This window comes from Sus scrofa, chromosome 11 (genome assembly GCF_054392235.1).
Source record: "Sus scrofa isolate SSC_HxYL_T2T_F1_AM1 chromosome 11, Sscrofa_HxYL_maternal_Yorkshire_Landrace_v2.0, whole genome shotgun sequence".
Classification (NCBI taxonomy): domain Eukaryota; kingdom Metazoa; phylum Chordata; class Mammalia; order Artiodactyla; family Suidae; genus Sus; species Sus scrofa.
This window is the reverse complement of record NC_139393.1, coordinates 50,875,001-50,895,379: the sequence shown is the minus strand read 5'-3', so window position 1 is coordinate 50,895,379 and position 20,379 is coordinate 50,875,001. Positions and strand designations below refer to the sequence as shown.

Sequence of the window (20,379 nt, the reverse complement as noted above, 5' to 3'; positions counted from 1 at the left end):
CAGGCCAGGGCTGGAGTGGTCAATGCAAACTGAAAGGGAAGGGTTTTGATAAGCCTCCCAGGGTTCTTATCTAAGAAGATTGTTGATCACAAGGGCTGCTGGGGAAGTTATATCAGGAAGTTAGATTTGTTCCTGACTGTGACTACTGTCTAGGGCAGGCATTGCATGAAGAGGCTGGTTTCAGTTTAAGCTCCCTACAGGCCACTTGGCCAAACAAAATGAAGATCGAGACAGCAATACCATGGAGTAGCTTAGCTGAATTCTCAGCACCATTGAATTCAGAGCTAAGAAGAATGAGCTATCACGCTGTGAAAAGATATGGTGGAAACTCAAATGCATATTGTCAAGTTCAAGAAGCTAGTTTGAAAAGGCTACACTCGAGGTGGTTTCAAGTGTAGGACACTGTGGAAAAGGCAAAATTGTGGCTATCCTAAAATGATCCATGGCCACTCGTGGGTGGAAGCAGGGGAGGAATAAATGGAGAAAGTGGGTTTTTAGGACAGTGAAAATACCCTGTATATGATATTATTATGATGGATTCATATCATTATGCATTTTGTAAAGGCCCTGATACTACATATTTAGAAAGGTGAAGAACATGAAAATAGTAGTTTTTTGTATAATAATGGCTTTGTAAACAAAGCTATGTACTTGTTCTTCATAAAATTTTCTGAAATATCCTCACCAGAGGAAAACAATGAAAAATATCATAGGAGACCCAGATCAGCTACTGAAAAATCCTTTTCTGAGAGAATGAAAGTGAATGCTACATTGTCATCAACTGGGAAGAGAACTTTTTCAAATCCCGAGTGAACTTTAGAGGGTTCCTTTGTTAGCAGATGATTTGTTAATTAAGGCATGGATGCAGAATTCAATTTATGATTATTTTTTATAATAGTTACTTCTGAGCATTCAACATCCTCATCACCTCACTGACTTGAAACAATGTTTGGTAAATTCACATGATACATATTAAACTTAATTCTGGGGGACATTTTTATTTTTCCCAAATTAAGTGGTTGATTCTCATGTCCCATTAAATAGTATGGAGTCCAAGTAGGTAATTGGAATAGTGCCTGCGAGTTTATTTTCCTGAAAAGATTCTTTATTTTATTTTATCTTTTTCATTTTTAAAGCTGCATCCATAGCATAGGAAAGTTTCCAGGCAGGGGATGGAATTGGAGCTGCAGCTGCTGGCTGTGCCATAGCCACAGCAACACCAGATCCAAGCTGCATCTGTGACCTAAACCACAGCTCATGGTAACTCCACTGAGCAGGGCCAGGGATCAAACCCACATCCTCATGGATACTAGTTGGGTTCATTACTGCTGAGCAGCCAGGGGAACTCCCTGCCTGAAAAGATTCTAACTATGTAGGCCAATTAAAACTGAAATTTTAAATACCAAAGAAGATTTACCCCTGTTGGAAGAAATGACAAAATAAGAGAAAATAGACTTGGAGGGATCTGCCATAGGCAGGAATGTACTCTTTAGATTTTTTGAGAATAAAGACAAGAATTAAAATTAAAACTCCACCTAAATGAGAATGTCAGTTAGAATTTGTAGGACAGAAGAAAAGCAAAAACAGCTCTCACGGTTTTATATTTAAAATTTTTTTTAATCTTTTCTACAAAGTAAAGGAACTCCAATGATTTTCCCATAAACCTGTTTGTGAAAATGTTCCCATCAGCACAAGCAGCAGAGCGGGGTCTACAAGCTGCTGAACTTGGATAAATCTACCTTGCTGCCAGTTTCTGTATGTACCATGAGTTAATAATGATTGCACTTTTTTTTTTTTTTTTTTTTCTTTTTTGGCCGCGCCGCGGCATGTGGAGTTCCCAGGCCAGGGATCAGATCCAAGCTATAGTTGTGGTCTACCCTGCAGCGGTGGTAATGCCAAACCCTTAACCTGCTGTGTTGGACCCAGGATCGAACCTGCATCCTAGTGTACCAGACACACTGCCAATCCTGTTGTGCCACAATGGGAACTCCAAGAATGATTATACATCTTTAAGTACTTGGAAAAAAATCAAAATTAGAATAATCTTTCATGACACATGAAAATTATATGGAATTCAAACTTTAGTGTCCATAAATAAAGTTTTTTTTGGAATGTAGCCATACTCATTAATTTACATAATATCTATGGCTACTTTCATATACAATGGCAGAGTGGAGTCAAATATTTGCTAGCTATCCCTTTACAGAAAAACATTTGCTGATTCTTCTGATTAACTCAAACCCATGTGACTCTTAAACTGTGTTTAATTGAAGCAGCACAAACTAAACTCTCAAACACTGTAGAGCCATAGGATTTGGCATTAAAAAAAAAGAAATTAAAAGTGTTGAGAAAAAGAAAATTATAGAGGTGAGGACAGTAATACTATGATATTGTTATTTGCTTTAAATGCAAGCCTCCATGATGGAGTCTGCTAAAGTATTGAGTTTAGATATTTCCCTGGTTGATGGTCTTGGACTACCGTAAATATTTCCATAAGATAACTTTGAGGAGGGAGAAAAACGACATATACTGTTAAGACAATAATAATTCTACCTGAAATCCCTAATACCTAAATGTCTATAAGAATATATTAAATTATTAAAAGTTCTGTATTAGTATCTTATTTATCAGTGAAACCCATGTAATTTTCCTCTTTAATATTCATAGAATTTGAAACATCATAGGCTTGAGATGTTAGATGTTTTGTAATCTAGCTTCCTCCATGGTAAAGAAATCAATCCTGCATTCTCCCTAGCCATTTTAATATATCTGTTTTGTAGAAGGCTATTCTATTTTCAGCAAATTTAAAAGTGATGAAGGGGGTTGCCTGCTAGCTCAGCGAGTTGGAGATCCGGTGTTATCATTGCAGTGGCTGGGGTAGCTGCTGTGGCATAGGGTCGATCCCTGGCCCAGGAACTTCCGCTTGTCACAGGCATGGCCAAAATAATAATGATGATGATGATAATAATAATAATAATAATGTTGAGCCAAAGAAAAAAGAGTGATGAAGGTACTTAATCGAAATAAAATCTTCATCTCAGTAGCTTCTACTTTAACTTTGTTGTCTTTACTTGGGAAAAAAAAAGTCTACTAATTCTTCTGTGTTCTAACCATTTAAATATTTAAGTCTCCTACCGTAGTACCTATGTAGTGTTTCTTTTCTCAAGACCAACTATTCTAATTATTTCTGAAAATTCTTCATCGAACTCCTCGGTTGACCTTTGCTTTAAACCCTCCCCATCTCCCCTCTCCTTCATAACACTCTAGTAATGAACCCACCAGTGAAGGGACTGGAACTAACATAGCCCTCAGTTTGGACAATACCTTATAACTTCAGTCATACTTCATAACTGCTTTTGCTAGTTGAATGTGTAACTCAGTAAATTCCATGCATTTTTGACATGAAATTCTAATCCAGTTCTTTATCTTTTACTTGTATTAGGAATTTTCATTTATCCAAGTTAAGTTTCCTCCCCCCCCCCCGTCTATTGATTTAGGATCATTAGGTACTCCTGAGCGTTAACAGTCCAAACTATCATATTAGCTATTTATACCATCTTTGTATCATTTCCAAATTGTAAAAGGATGTATTACCTTAAATCACTGAGGAAAATAAACCATATAAATCAAGAGATCAATTCCTCTTGTCATTAGAGAATTCCTAATAGGCAGAAATGTTCTACTAATTGATTCTTTTTGGGAATCATTCATCAAGTAACCCCAAAGCAACTGAATGAATCAATGTTTTTCTCACTTTTATTTAATAAAATCACAATGAATTTGTATGGATTTTTAAAAAAATGGTTCTTGCCAAAATAAATAGAAAATTGAAAGGAAAAAAGGAATATATTTTAGTGGTTTAAAAGCGTGGATTCTGGAGGAAAATTTGGGGGTTTATATTTTAGTTCTGCTATGTCCTAGTCTTATGACTTTGTACAGGTAACTTAATAGCTCTGTTGTTGTTGTTTTTTTTTTTTTTTTTCTGTTCAATGGGCCTAATATTACTTACTGCCTCCTCAGGTTTTCATAGTGAGTAATTTAGTATTTATAAAATCATTAGAAGTTTTTCAAAACTACATTTTCTTCACCTTAAAGAGAGTTTATTTGCTCTTCAAGTATTCACAAATCAGTTAGCTGTTTAAAAATAAGTTCTAGGAGTTCCCCTGTGCTTCAGTGGGTTAAACACCCAACATTGTCTCTGAGGATGTGGCTTCAATCCCTTGCCTCACTCAGTGGGTTAAGGATCTGGTGTTGCCACGGCTATGGCATAGGTGTCAGTTGCATCTTGGATTTGGCCCCTAGCCTATACTTTTTTTTCCAGAATCCACTTTTTTAGGGATAATGTAGAATTGGTTTTGAGAAATTTGGCAACACTGAAATTATTCTACATGGTTGAGAATCTTCTCACATGCCACTATACAGGATTTTTCTGAGAAAGGAGAATATGGCTTCGATTCCATCATTTTTTCTGGTAATCCATGGGTGTGTGTGTGTGTGTGTGCCTGTGAGAGGGAGAGAGAGAGCTTAGAGATAGTTTGTGACATTCTCATTTGAAAATTAAACGTCGAAAAACATTGAAATATGATGTGTAAATTTCCCTTCTCTAATACTTTCCTTCAAAACAGGACCCAAAAATAAAATGTAGGTAAATAGGACTTTACTTTCATGAAGTTCGAAATGTTTTAAGTTTATACAAACTAGGACCAGAGTAACCAGATTCTCAATGTAGATTAAAAATCTTACCTCAGTGTCATGTACCTCATGTTTGCTTTGGAGTACAGAATTGTTTATTTTGAGGCAACCATAAATAACTCTAGATGTATGTAGAACACTGTTAAACATAAATTTTTACAAAATAAACTATTTCCAATAAAGTTTACTTGGATTTAGGAAAACAGATATGTTCTGTTAATGTTTATTTGGGCATTGATGTTAAATATGAAAATAGGATGCTAACAAGAACAAAGAAAGTATTAAAACACAACCACCACTAAGGATGCCATAATTAATGTATTGAAATAAAAGACATATATTTAGATCCTTGAGTTTATAATAATACTAAAATATAAATTCACTGTTCTCCTCTGGAGAACTATAGGGAATTGATTTTATTAAAAGACCAATGAAGGTTTAAATAAAGGATAAAGAAATAGAATCAAACATGTCCCTGCCTTAACCATACAGACTGCTCCTCAGAATAAACCCAATAATGGATGCAAGAAGCTTTCTGTTCATAGAAATCTCCTAGCAAATAAATGGATATGGATTGAGATATTCCGGAGTCACCAACGTACAAGTTCTAATGAAGCGCTGAATCCAGGCCATGATTATCAGTGGTGACTGGCATCATAAAATGCAACCAAGCAGACCCCATGCACTTCCAGTGGAAGCATTCAACCTCATTTATGAAGTAGTCTTGCCTCCAAATCAACTTGAAGCAAGCACGCAGATATAACTATACCAGAAATTCAGGACAGAGGAACATAGAGACAAATTAGATCCATCAGGAACTTGGAGTAGTTCATAGAGGCGGTGTCCTCTAACATACACAGTGCCTTAAATAGAGAAAAAGTTAGCTTTAAACATTTGCAGAGAACGAAGGGATGCCCGTGGCAGTGCTGGCTGAGTCAGAACTTACCTTTTCCTCCTTACCCTCCTCACTTTATTCTACTTTCCCTAAGTGTAGAAAATTTCTTTCTTTCTTTCTTCCTTCCTTTCTTTCTTTCTTTTTCTTTCTCTCTTTCTTTCTTTCTTTCTTTCTTTCTTTCTTTCTTTCTTTCTTTCTTTCTTTCTTTCTTTCTCCTTCCCTCCTTCCTTCCTTCCTTCCTTCCTTCCTTCCTTCCTTCCTTCCTTCCTTCTTTCTTTCTTTCTTTCTTTCTTTCTTTCTTTCTTTCAATTTTTATTTTTATGGCAGCACCCATAGCATATGGAAGTTTCTAGGCCAGGGATTGAATCTGAACCACAGCTGTGATCTACACCACAGCTGCAGCCATGCCGGATCCTTTAACCCACTACACTGGGCTACTTCAGTTGGTTCTTAACCCATTGCTCCACAGTAGGAACTCCGAGGATTTTTCTTTTAATTAAGTTGATAGTATTTATTATTACCTAAGGCTGAGGTGTAACTGCTGAGTCAAGACTGCCTTTGCTGGAGTTCCCATCATGGCTCAGTGATAAATGAACCCGACTAGTATCCATGGGGTAGGTTTGATCCCTGGCCTTGCTCAGTGGGTTAAGGATCCGGAGTTGCCGTAGGTTGTGATGTAGATCACAGATGCAGCTCAGATCCCATGTTGCTGTGTCTGTGGTGTAGGCCGGTGGCTACAGATCTGATTGGACCCCTGGCCGGCGAACCTCCATATGTCACGGGTGAAGCCCTAAAAAGACAAAACAAAACAAAAAAAAAGACTGCCTTTGCTGCTTAAAATACCTGTAGAACTTTATATTACCAAATAGGAATCTGAAAAGTTTCCAGGCTGCCTGAATTTTCATACAGATGTAGGAAAAATATAGTTCCCTACCAACACTGAAGAAGTTTGAAGAGAATAAAATTGTTTATTATACTTATGGATCCTACCAGTTTCCTGTTTAGCAAAACAGTATTTCTTGAGTACCATCATCAAAGAAATAAAAAGAGCTATGTAACTACCCCTGAAACCGCAATTTAGACCTTTGAGTTAAAGAGTTTTGTTGGTGGCTGTCTGGTCTTTTACTAGATGGAGGTAAATTAGTATCATTGGTTAGGGTTTCTAGAAGCACTTTTTAACATTTTCCTGACTGCAGAATCCCAATCCTACTGTTTATTCTTCCCATTCACTTTTCCAGGAAAGAAAATCTGTATGTCATGATCAGTGTATATGATTCTGGATTTCACTAATAATATTTACTAGTTGATGATGATGATCCATGGGGAAAGGATTTTTGTCAGGCTTTCTTTTTTTTTTAAGTTTTATTGAAGTATAGTTGATTTACAATGTTGTGATCATTTCTGCTGTACCACAAAATGATTCATATATATAACATATATATACACACACCCACATGCATTCTTTTTTAGATTCTTTTTCCATACACATTATCACAGAATACTGGGTAGAGTTCCCCATGCTATCTATACAGCAGTTCCCTGTTGGCCAACCATTCCTTATACTACAGTGTGCATATACTAATCTCAAATCCCCAGTCTGTCCCTCTCTCCATCTGTCCCCTTTGGTAACCATAGTTTGTTTTCAAAGTTTTATTTACTTATATGTAACCAGAGCCTAGAACATTGGTACCTATCAGGTATTCTGTAATTATTCTCTGAATGAATGAATTTGTCTGAGTTGTCTTAAAGCTCAAGAGATTAGGTTTTATAAAGTGCTAGTCAACTTCAATTTTGTGAGTTAAAAGTTGTCTTGAGTTGATATTTAACATTATAATATTTTCTCCCCACTACTATAACATACTCAGAGAATTGCTAACTGATAAACAGATGAAAATGAAGATAATTAAAAAGAGGGTGACATAAAGTAAAGCCAGATGACATAACTCTTTAGCAAAATGAGTTTTGATTATTTAGTCTTACTCTAAGAAAATATTTTAAGTTGATAAAATAGAATGCATTTTGTGGTGGAGGTGAGGCAGCTGAGACAATGCTTTTTTAATGTTTAATCACATATATATAATCCTGAAACATTTTCTACTTTTTTATTTTAGAATTCATTGTTTTAAATTCCGCATTTGATTCTGAATTGTGGTAGAGACCAATACGTGATGTTCTACCCAGAGGCAAGAAATGCAGCTTTTCCTTTATTGTTATTCTGTTACCATTGGTTTATTAGCATGACCTTTTTTTTTTTTTTTTTTTTTCCAGTGAGAGTGCATTCCTCTTAAATTTTCATTTATTATTGTGGCTAGTTTTATAAAGATGGAACACTGCAAAAGATTGTGTTTTATTGATTGGTGGAGTTATGATGCAGGACTATAAAGCAGTGTGTTGAAGTATTAAATTAAATATTCTTCCTCTTTGTCCTCCTTCAGGGCCATCTTGGAGGTTAAAGGGTCTCACACAAATGAAATGATAAATCCAGTTTACATAGTTTCCCTATAGACATTGAACTGCTTCTTTCTTATTATGTCTGAATAAAACTCATTATCTATTTTGTTTCAGTAATAATTATGAGATTCTCTCCTAAGCAATTCTTTACTCTGTCCATTATTCTCCATCTTATAGCATACTCTGGAAAGGCAAGCATATAAATATGATAAAAGAATTAAGCTGTTGAAATAAATTAATTTATTGTGCAAAAATGTATTCAAATCTTACTTGCTCAATGGATTTTACTTTAATGAAATTCTTCAAAGAACAATACATCATGTTCCAAAGATTGAAATTATACATTAAGTGAAATGACTGAATATGTTGTGTTTCAGTTTATGGAAAGTTTCAATTGAATACTTAAGCTTTTAAAGCACAAAATTTTGCATAAATTATTTTCTTTAAGTAAAAGTATTATTGGCCTTGTATCCTTTGTTCTTAGACGAAATGTAATTAAAATAAAAATAAGTTAAAGCTAAAATAAATACTACCATTTTACCTATATCTTCTAAGCCCTAAATTATGATTTTAAAATCTAGTGGTTTTTTTTTTTTTAGTTTTTATTTATTTATTTATTTTTTTGTCATTTCTAGGGCCACACCGTGGCATATGGAGATTCCCAGACTAGGGGTCTAATCAGAGCTGTAGCCCACAGCCTATGCCAGAGCCACAGCAACACTGGATCCAAGCTGCGTCTGCGACCTGCACCACAGCTCATGGCAACGCTGGATCCTTAACCCACTGAGTGAGGCCAGGGATTGAACCCGCAACCTCATGGTTCTTAGTTGGATTCATTAACCACTGAGCCATAACAGGAACTCCTCTAGTTTATTTTTCACCTAGTTTATTACAGGACCTTTAGAGTATTAAGAATGTATAAGTGAATAATGCATGAGTGAAAAGAATCATCAAGGAAAATCTTTACAATAAAATATACTGACCAATGACACAATCATTATACTTATGTATAAAATTAAATAAATAAATACTTGTTTTCAATTGCATAACCATTATTACTAGAGTTTTTGCATTAAATATTTAAATATTTTATGAATTTATTATCTCAGAGAAAAAATCAGTTTATCATGCATTCTTTAGTGCTGTTGAGAAATCTATTATGACAGGAAATTCAGACTGCAAAATGATTTCAGCGGGATTGATCAATTTCAGGATTGCCCCGTACCTCTGTTTGGCCAAACATGTGTCACCACAAATTTGATCACTTGCATAATTATTAAGAGGAATACTAAAATGTATTCATGGATAAACAATGATGTGAATGACCTTGTTTCCAAATGTTCACATTCATTGCTATTGGGGGGCAAAACTTTAACTATATTGGAAGAAACAATTCAACTCATAATACAGTGAGCCAGCATCCTGGGGAGTAAAGCCCAGGCATAGGCATGTTTAAGAACTTCCCAGGTGTTTCTAATTCAAAGTACAATTGTACACCATCACTAGGTTAAAGGAACTTTGTTGTTGTTGTCTTTTTGCCATTTCTTGAGCCGCTCCCGCGGCATATGGAGATTCCCAGGCTAGGGGTCTAATCGGAGTTGTAGCTGCCTGCCTACACTACAGCCACAGCAATGCGGGATCCGAGCTGCATCTGCAACCTACACCACAGCTCCTGGCAATGCTGGATCCTTAACCCACTGAGCAAGGTCAGGGATCGAACACCACAACCTCATGGTTCCTAGTCCTAGTCGGATTAGTTAACCACTGCGCCACAACGGGAACTCCTAAAGGAACTTTTGAAGGTGAAGGCGTACATCACCCTCTTTCCATTAGTCCAAAGCCTTGAGCTTGTCTCCATTTTCCATATTACATCAGCCTTTGACATTTTGAAAATAGCTTCCTATAAGCCAATTCCATTTTAGAACTTTTTTGTATTAAAAACTCTGCTTTTTAAATATTTTCATCTTTGGAATTGCCTGGTGGCACAATGGGTTAAGAATCTGGCATTGTCGCTGCTACGGCTTGGGTCACTGCTATGGCGTGGGTTCAATCCCTGGCCCTGGAGCTTCCCCATGCCACAGGCATGGCCAAAAAATAAAAAGTGAAAATAATTGGCATCTTTACACTCTTATCAGGAATAATCTACTTATTATTTATGTATCATGTATCAGTTTACTTCTAACTTCCAAATATTTATGAATTACTGAAAAAACAGTTCTTCAAGGCCTGTGTGTATTGATATCTGAAGGTAGAAATAGCTTGTTGCTCAAAGAGGAAAATGTTAACAAATGAATATCTTATTTCTGAATCTGTAACTCCATTTAAAATAGTTTATTGGAGGCAGTTATACAAACTCTTTGCACATTAGTCTCATGGGGAAGGTGCAGCATTTAAAGGGGAAGGTATGAGTGGGACTTGAGTATTAGCATAGAACACTATCAGGAAATGTATTACCAAGTCTCCCTGGGAAACAACTAACACATATTTCATGAATTTCCCCTAATATATTGGTATGGTTGAATTGGAGCTAGGAGTCTGAAAATTATTAGAATCAAAGAAAATTATTCCAATGGTAAATAATATAGATTTCCATGACGCCTTGAAATGTGACCATCCAAGTATATCCAGTGCTGTGTCATAATGAAATAGCTGTTAACATCTCCTTTGGTAGTATTACTATGGTCTGTCACGGTGATAATTTGTGTGTTAAATGATCCTAGACACTTGTGGAAGCAATAGAATATATGTAAAGATTTCTTTTTTATTCAAATTGATAATTGTCTAGAATTAAAACCTGCTTTGCTGTGTTAATTTTTCCTTGCCAAGTGGTTTTCAACTGGTTGTCTTTTTTGGCCTCTCTTTTCATCCAAATTATTAGAATCAAAGAAAATTATTCCAATAATTGACATTTGCCCTGACTGCAGCAATGCTCACCCATAGATGCGTGTTCCTTTCTAGGCTTTCCTCACTTTGACTTTACTCAAGATAAAAGGTGTCTTTTAATCCAGTGAAATGTTGATGAGGGGAAACAAAGACGTGTTTGTCTTCACCTTTCTGTAGCATTAAGGAAAATCAACATTCCTTAAGCAAAGGTCCCATGTATTTACCTCTTTCTTTCTCTCTCCCTCCCATGGGGGTGTAGGAGCGGGTTCCCGACAGCCCCTCACCTGCCCCCTCCCTGGAGGAGGGCCGAAGGCCTGGCAGCCACCCATCATCACACCGCAGCAGCAGCGTGTCCAGCTCCCCAGCGCGGACTGAGAGCTCCTCTGACAGAATCCGTAGGTGTCATACTTCCACTTGTCACTGCTTTCAACTTTATTAGGTGCAGCTGGCTTTTCTAATCAAAATGCCCTCATTCCAAATAGATCTCAGATGGATCATGTTCTGAAACTCCGTAGCAATAGCCATCTCTCAAAATTATGTTTCCCAGTTTGCAATATCATGAGGTATGGTACTACATTAACAGGTTCTGATATAAACTCCCTCTTGCTGATGCCACACATAAAGACTAGAGCTATGAGACAGAGAAAGTAACCTTCTAAATTAGTTTCTGAAGTAAACGCACCCAAATCTCAAAGACCTAGTACCCAGATATATTGTTTATGGATTATCCATCTTCATTCCCTCAGTCTCATACCTGCCTTCTGTTTTTTTTTTCTTGTATGTACATACGATTTATTTATTTTTTCCTTTAATTCATTCATATTACTTTTTTCACTTTTTTTTTTTTTTTGAGGGCCGCAGCTGCTGCATGTGGAAGTTCCCAGGCTAGGGGTCTAAACGGAGCTACAGCTGCTGGCCTACACAGCTCATGGTGACTCTGGGTCCTTAACCCACTGAGCAGGGCCAGAGATCCAAGCTGCATCCTTATGGATACTAGTTGGGTTCACTTCCTCTGAGCCACAATGGGAACTCCCTACTTTTTTCATTTTTTAAAGTTTTGTTGAAGTATACTTGATGTACAAGATTTTGATAATTTCTGCTGTACAACAAAGCGATTCAGTTACACATACACCTGCCATTTTTTAAACATTCACTAACTTTTAAAATTCGCTAACTTGCATTGACGGATATCCACAAAAAGGAATAAAATAAGTAGAATTCAAAATAACTGATTTTTAACAAACATTTCATAGTCATTTAGATGATCAATATATTACAGAGTTTGAAATAGGTTAAATTTTAGGATTAGAATTAGTCAATACTGCATATTATTATTATGTATTATTATTATTGAATTCTAAAAAGAAAGGTTATATTGTATTTCATGATGATGTTTTCATGTATTTAATCTTGGTCTCATGGCCAAGAAAATTAAAAGTTAAAATGTCAGTTAATTGTTTATTTTGTGTCTATATAGGAATCTAATATTGTTTTACCAATAAAATGAGCTTATTAACAGTGACTATCTTGGTTAATAAAACCAATATTTACTATATCACTTACAGGATTTAGTTGTTATTTTATAAAATCCTGCTTATAATACAAACTTTATCTAATTACACAAAATTCATTAAAGTTATTTGGTTGTTGGGAATATTTTCATAATGGGAAAAACATTTTCTGTCTTTATAAACTGTAAAGGAAAGTTTGCTTATTCTCATATGGATACTATTGAGGTGAATAATTTAAATATTAGGTCGATTTGTATGTAGTAAATTTGTTTTAAAAATGGTCAACTATTGACAATCATGCATTTCAACATAATTCTAAATACGAATGCTTCATTTGACATATTTCCCTAAGTTTGTAAGAGATGTGCATTACTGTTTATTAATAAAATGGAGATATAACTCGATAATTATTCCTAAACCAATTGTATTTCTGGGGCTGGTTAACTTAAGTTCCCACTACTTCAAAGTATTTTTCAAATAAAATATTTTCTGTATGCTTTGGTGGCATACGTTCACTAGAATTAGATATTTAATGATAAGTATCTGGTTTCATTTCTAGCGCTTTTTAAGATTCTGTCATTGGAAAGGTACTGTTCTTCTAGAAAAAGAAAATTTCATTTTTTTTTCATAAAACTTAAATGGAAAATGGACAAATAAAGATTTGAGAATTTTGTAGTATATTCATGTTTTTCATTAATCATATTTTAAAATTCTTATGGAGACAAAGTAACAGTTTTTGAATGCATGGACTACAGTAATTGTCCAAACGGAAATAAATATATACACATGTGCACACACATATATGCATATTTATTTTTAACATGTTATTTTAAAATAATTTAGACCAATAAAATTTTCAATATAATAAAAAATTCTTAAATATGTATTATCCATTTTCACTAAATCAGTTGATCTCTCTTCACGAATGAAGGCCTAATGTCACCTTAATGTTCTTATCACAGACATCACGCTTCTTACCTCGAATACTTCATTGTTTATTTTCTACAAACTAGACATTTCCCTTACAAAACCATAGAACAATGATTAAAATCAGGAAATTAACATTATTCTAATACTGTTCTCTAAGCCACACATCTTATTCAAATTTAACCAACTTTCCCACAGATATTTTTTCCTTTTTTTTTTTTTTTTCTCTCTAACATTTGTAATAACAAGAGATGTTTCTTTCCTGGTTTCAAATCCAATTCAGGATCACAGGTGGAAATTACTTATATCCCCCTAATCTTTTAAAATCTGAAACAGGAACTCAGTCTTTTTCATCTTTCAGTACTTTGACATTTTTGAAGAATACAGGCCATTTATTTTGTGGAATGTCTCTCGGATTTGAATTTTTTGATGTTTTATCTGATTTAGGTTATGTATTTTTGGCAGGAATAACACAGACATGATAGTGGGTCTTCAGTGCCTGATTTCAGGAGACATACAATATTTTGCCAATACGTCTGATAACTATCACTTGGCTGAGGTGGTAGCTGACTATTAGATATCTCTCCTGGAAAGTGACTTTTTAAATTTTTTTAAAGCTTTGTAGATAATAAGTATCTTGTGAGGAGATAGTTTAACATTATATAAATATTTTACTCCTTATCAAACTTTCACTTCCCTAGTTTCAGAATAGCTCATTGAAGTTCTTGCTTGAAACAATTGTTACTATGGTGATTTCCAAATGGTATTCCTAATATCTTATATATTATTTATATATATACTAAGTTTTTAAGAAATGATTTCTTTTCCAAAATCTTTGCACAAAACTGAGATTTTCATGGGCAATTTATTAAGAAATTTATTGACCGGAATGTGAAAATCATGAGAGCGTTTGATCAGCTACTTTATCCTTTCAGTAGTGAGCTGTTACTTTTAATAGTTCATGAAAGAAATTATTGGTTTTAATCATTCAACCATTTAATAAATATTTTTTTATATAAAGATTTTTCTTTTTTTCTATTATAGCTGATTTGCAGTGTTCTGTCAATTTTCTACTGTACAGCATGGTCAACCATTTAATAAATATTAATTGTCCACTTTTACTTTTAAATTGAGTTCAAATCCAATTTTAAAGAATTTGATATCTGCAAAACTTTGTGTTTCATTGACTAGAATAAAATATGAATTTTGAAACACTTTGTTCAGTGCCTCACTTGGGAAGAATTCTATTTGCCCTCTCTTGCCACTAGAATTCTTTAAATTATATTTTAACTTTACAGTATTAAAGAGCGTTCTAATGTTAAGGAGTTATTAGCTTTTGCAGAGTTGAGGAAAGTTGTATGCTAAGGAGAGAATGTGAAATACTGGGTAAAGCTTGAACACTACATTGGTAGTTGTAGTTTTATAGGTATTCCAAAGTATTACAAACATTTAACAATATACATTTTTATATGAAATGAAAATAAAATTTCATTTTCAATAATTTCTGCTTGTTGTCAAGAATTATCTGTTTTTACAGTGTTCAATTTAGAGACGATTATAATTTTAAAGTTAGAACACAATATTTTATTTACTTCTGAATGTTCAAAAGAGCTTAAGTTATGTGAACATTGTGCATTATGATGTTTTTGTCCTTTTTCTTTTGTTTCGGGCTTGACAGCTGTCCATCAGAATGGCTTGTCCATGAACCAGATGCTGATGGGTTTATCACCAAACGTACTCCCTGGGCCAAAAGAGGGTGATTTGGCTGGACATGACATGGGACATGAGTCGAAAAGGATGCATATTGAAAAAGGTAATATATGATTATATGGCCTTGTTTTTCTAGCTTAACATATGAACTAGATTTTAGTCACAGAATAAAGTATATGTCAAGATTGCATGAGAATATGGCACACAAAGATTTTAAAAACCTATAATATTAATTAAGAATTAAGCCTTTTCAACAAAAAAGAAATATGAATGAAAACCTGCTGCTTTTCTCTAAAACAACAGGTAAATATTCATTAAACAGTACATTAAAAAAAAAAAAGAGAGAGCTGTCTGTTTTAATTGTTATCTCTGAGTTCCTGCAGGTCTACTGTTTTTCTTTCTCAATGCTTTCAGGATAAGTTGTCATTATACTTAGCATGACATAGCAACAACAATACACAAAGGATTATTATTTGTATTTTTTGGGTTAAGAAACATGTTCATTTTATCAACCAAGAAACACAGTGAATCTTATCAACCAATGTACTAGTAGTTATTTAGAGCCCAGATTGTACAAAGCTGTGAAAATTTTCTATTTCTGTTTCATTTGTATCAATCTCATTTTCAAAGGCAAACATTTGTATTTTCATGCCCTATTTCATAAAATAATTTCATAAAGAACTTGAGATATTTTAACATGCACATTGAAAATTTTTGCTAGGGGATGCAAACTCATGTTTTCAAATGGTAAATTTAAATTGGGACTACTACGGCTCTGTCATTTCTTTTTCAACCTAATTTATTATTTTTAAATTTTATTAATACAGTCTGAGTACTCTGACTACCATTTTGACATGGATATTGAATAATCAGTGTAATGAGAAGGATTATTTTTTCTTAGAAAACATAATTATACAAAAGGCACAATTATAAAAAGACAGCAATTAATTGGCTATCAAAAAGGAAAATAAATAAAATTGGACATTTAAGTAATGATTGGAGAAAGACGAAGTTAAATTGGGGCAATCTTTTTTTCTCAAAAATGACTATTTTGCAAAAAGTAAACATGCTTACATAAACATTCTTCCATTCAACATGAAAACAGCTCTGCTGAGCCTTCATGGAGAAAGAATATGGTACTTCTATAAATTAAATTATCTCTATTATCAGATTAATGAGAAAATGGTAATCTTTTCTAGGTGCTAACGTGTTAAAATCTAGGCCTGTTTGAAAGGTAGCAAAATTAAGGCAACTTTCTAATTATTTATTTTGAAATTTGTTATCAAGTATTATTGCTAATCTGGGCAGTATATACAAGTGCATCCATGGGCCAGATTGTCCCTAAATGTCTAATTCTATTCTTTCTGTGAGTTCCTCAATAATGAAGAAAAATGTTATCTATAGTGCCTTGTGGATACTTTGACATATACCTTTTATATTTAATAAAAAAGCTATTTGTGGAAATATTATGAAAATTAGTATAGTAATGAAATAGAAAACTTTATAGAGGATTTAAGTTTTAAGTAAGAATATTCAAATATAATAATTCGTTATTTGGGTTAAGCAGCCATTCTCTAATAGGGTTCCAGGAAAGAATGAAGCCCTATATAAAATAATTTTAGTCACTCATTTATCGGGTTTCTCATGGAGGCTACATAGCTAGTTTCATAAAATGGATAAGAGAGAAGTTTTATCATATACAGCAGATGTCAGGATATTAGGGCTTAATTCTCTTGGTGAAGAAAGGTTGGGAATGAAATATAAAAGCCTGGAGGTGGTAGTGAAGAGAACACTACCAAAGGCATAATCAATAATGTCATAGGAATAATGGATCTCACTGGAATTTTTGGTAGGAAGGTTTCTACCAAAATGTCATGTTTCAAATTGAGTTGACCTATGATTTTTGTAACTTTTTTATGAGTCATAAGTTCTCTCTGCCTATCTGTCCATCATCTGTCTATATACCTTTCATCTATTTACTACTATTTCCTGCGATACCAAACTAGGTTGATAGAGGGATCTCACCTCTGGTTTTCCCTTGTGCCTGCTGCTCAAAACTTCATTGAAACATTTGCCTTGTTATTTGGAAGGTATTTTTTCATTGGTCTGCTTCCAGTACTAGACTGTAAACTCCTTGGAGTCATGTGTGTATTGCATTTGCTTTAAACAGACTAGACAGTCTATGAATGCATATTGATCTGAGCTGAATTACTAGAAGATTCTAAGAGATGGTGAAGGTAAGTTAAGACAACTGTGAAGATTACAGTCTTTAAGGAGTAAATGGAAGGCAGATGTGGAATGACATAACCTTTAGACTAACATTTATAAGAAACAGTAGAGTTTTCTGTCCATGGATATACACAAAAAACTTTCTCTATAATTAATGGTATGTCTTACCACATCTTAAGTTTTTAAATTACTTTTGCTGTCAGAATAAAGACCTTGACCATATCCCAACAATCTTCCAGTATTTTAATGTGTTCTTTGTAAAGGAAAATAAGTTTTTATTTTAATATTCTCTTTAGGAATGTGAAACTGCCATTGAACTCATAATTTCCAATGCAATTATGGAATCATGGAAATTTTAATAGATTTTGATACTCTTATAGTAAGTGTTTTATTATATGATGCTCTTCTCTTGTATTCGCTCTCTTATCTATTTTTCAGTATACTGGATGAATAGTAAATATTCATAGACCTTCTAGATTGATAGGGTCTATTAAATTAAAAATTGTTTTCTTTCATGACTGCATTTATCATGTGTCTTATACTAGGACTGTAACTTTCTTACTACGCATCTCTGTATTAAAATAAGTGACTTCATTTAAAGACATTTTTAGAGAAATTAATTATGTTTGTGTCATTTTGTCTTGAATATAAATGTAATTTGCTGCCTACTACTTTAAATCATCCAAAAGATAATAATTCTTAAGAAAACATTGATGTTAAAAACAGATACCAAAATTAACTTGTATACTGAGAATCATTGTGGCCTAAAATCTTAATCATCAGTAACTTTTAAGTATTTTAAAATTTTCTTAATATTAAAAAGCTATTGAGTTCACTCTATTAAACAAAATATTTGTCACCACTAGTTGAAGGACCAGTGGCTTTACAGGCATTAAAATTCAGTAGTACTAGAACTAAGTACTGAATAAATTTGCTCCTTAGTTTTTAATATAAAAACACTCTGATATGTTTTTGAACCCAGGAAGGGTTTAAAGTACATTCAGAATATAAATATGAAAAATGAGCTAGTGTACCAAGAAATAATGGACATGTTTCAGTCATGCCAAGTGTAAGGAGAATTGATTTTAATAGTATGAACTTGGACTACAGTTAGGGAGTTTGTCAAAGATTTGTGCTGAAGAAATCTATTATACACTCCATAGCCTCAAAAACAACTTTGTCTTCTAACTTTTCCAAGCACATTCCAAGTTCTCTACAGCTTTCTGGATTTTAGAAACATTACTAATTTCTACCCTCCTTCTAAATTTAGTGGAATAGGCAGTATTCATTTGTGTTTTCTTGTTTTATTGGAGTGTAGTTGATTTACAGTGTTGGGTTAGTTTCTGGTGTATGGCAGTTATATATATTGATTTCATTCATATAATGTGTATGTCACTCTTTCATTGATATATATCAATACGTTTTTAGATTCTGCATGTAAGTAATATCATATATTTGTCTTTGGCTGACTTATTTCACTTAGTCTAATAATAACTAGGCCCATCCATGTTGCTGCATGCAGCATTATTTCATTCTTTTTTATGGTTGACTAATATTCTATTATACATAGGTGTGTGTGTATATATATATATATATGTACCACATCTTCTTTATTCATTCATCTGTTGATAGATATTTACGTTTCCTCCATGTCTTGGCTATTCCACATAATGCTGCTATGAACACTGTGGTGCATACACCTTTTCAAATTAGAGTTTTCTCCAAATACATACTCAAGGACATTTAAATGATAAAAATAGGCTCTCATTATTTTATGCTGCACCTCTCTCTTTATCCCCCCCAAATTGTTCACTGATGCTAATATACAGTGTTACCTCTGTCATACATAATTTATTTCTTGGTTTTTCTTAAATTGGTTAAATTGCAGCTAATTTCAACACATTTTTGAGCATATTTCATACCTTGCATGTAGTTTCATATGCACATTTTTATTATAGAATTTATCTAATATTTTGCTCACTGAAATTTAAATTATGACACAGATAAACCCATAGTATCAGCTTTATTCCAATTACAGTAAACATCGAGTATTTATAACTAACTACTGAATACCTAATTTGTGTTAGAGTATTTTATTTTTGGATCAAATAAACCAAAATGATATAATCAGTTGTTAAATATTTAAGGAATGTCAGATAAGTGAAATAATCCATGTAAAATGCAAAATTCTCCTTCTTCTTTCTCTTTCCCTCTTTGCTACAGTTGTACAGTATTTTTATTTCATATATAGCCTAATTTTCCCTAGATTAAAGGCCTTTCCCTTTGTTTTTGTAAAAATGTGAAAACATTCTTTCATTGGTGACTCCTGTCATTTTAGATAATTTAAGATGATGCAGCAAATATAGAGGATTTGTTTCAGGCCATAAACATTTCTTTTGTTGCATATTCTGCTTGGTGAGCAGTTCCCAATATTTCCAATGGCTAAGAGACTTGGATGAAAGCTTCTCATTTTGGTGCTCTGAATTTGAGGACAGAGCACTGAAGGCAATAAAGTAGTGAGCAAACTGGCCTTGCTGGGGTTTACTCCCATTATTCTTAGCTTCCAACTTTGTAGACCATTTTCCTACAAAACATCTTTTTAAAATAACTGCCATCACTATTCCCCTGTTTGTGGAAATAATTTTTTGAAATATATTCATTTTTGAAAATTTCTTATTGTTGAAACATGCTAATTTTAGGATTATCTTTAAAAAGGACTTTCTTTTAAACATTCTATATTGACGGTACACAAATTAATTAAAAGTAAATGTCAGGACGTTCCCATTGTGTCTCAAAAGTAATGAGCCTGACTAGTATCCATGAGGATGCTGTCGATCTCTGGCCTTGCTCAGTATTAGTGGGTTAAAGGATCCAGTGTTGCCATGAGCTGTGGTGTAAGTTGCACAAGTGGCTCAGATCCTGTGTTGCTGTGGCAGTGGCATAGGCTGGCAGCTACAGTTTTGATTCGACCCCTAGCCTGAGAACTTTCATATGACACAGGTGTGGCACTAAAAAAAAAAAAAAAAAGTAAATGTCATTATGCCTCTTTCACAAATGAACCTGTTGGTACCTCATGTGCCT

At 33.8% G+C, this 20,379-nt stretch overlaps 1 protein-coding gene across 8 annotated transcripts in view; it reads left to right on the top strand.

Annotated features, from left to right (window-relative positions):
• The window catches only part of DACH1 (dachshund family transcription factor 1), a 427,098-nt gene that overhangs the window by 299,979 nt on the left and 106,740 nt on the right, over nucleotides 1–20,379 (top strand). For all 8 annotated transcript variants that reach the window (XM_084981926.1, XM_001924267.7, XM_084981921.1 and 5 more), the window contains 2 exons: nucleotides 11,181–11,316; nucleotides 15,038–15,172. In XM_084981926.1, coding sequence (XP_084838052.1) covers nucleotides 11,181–11,316; nucleotides 15,038–15,172 — 271 coding nt within the window. The remainder of the gene's footprint in view (nucleotides 1–11,180; nucleotides 11,317–15,037; nucleotides 15,173–20,379) is intronic.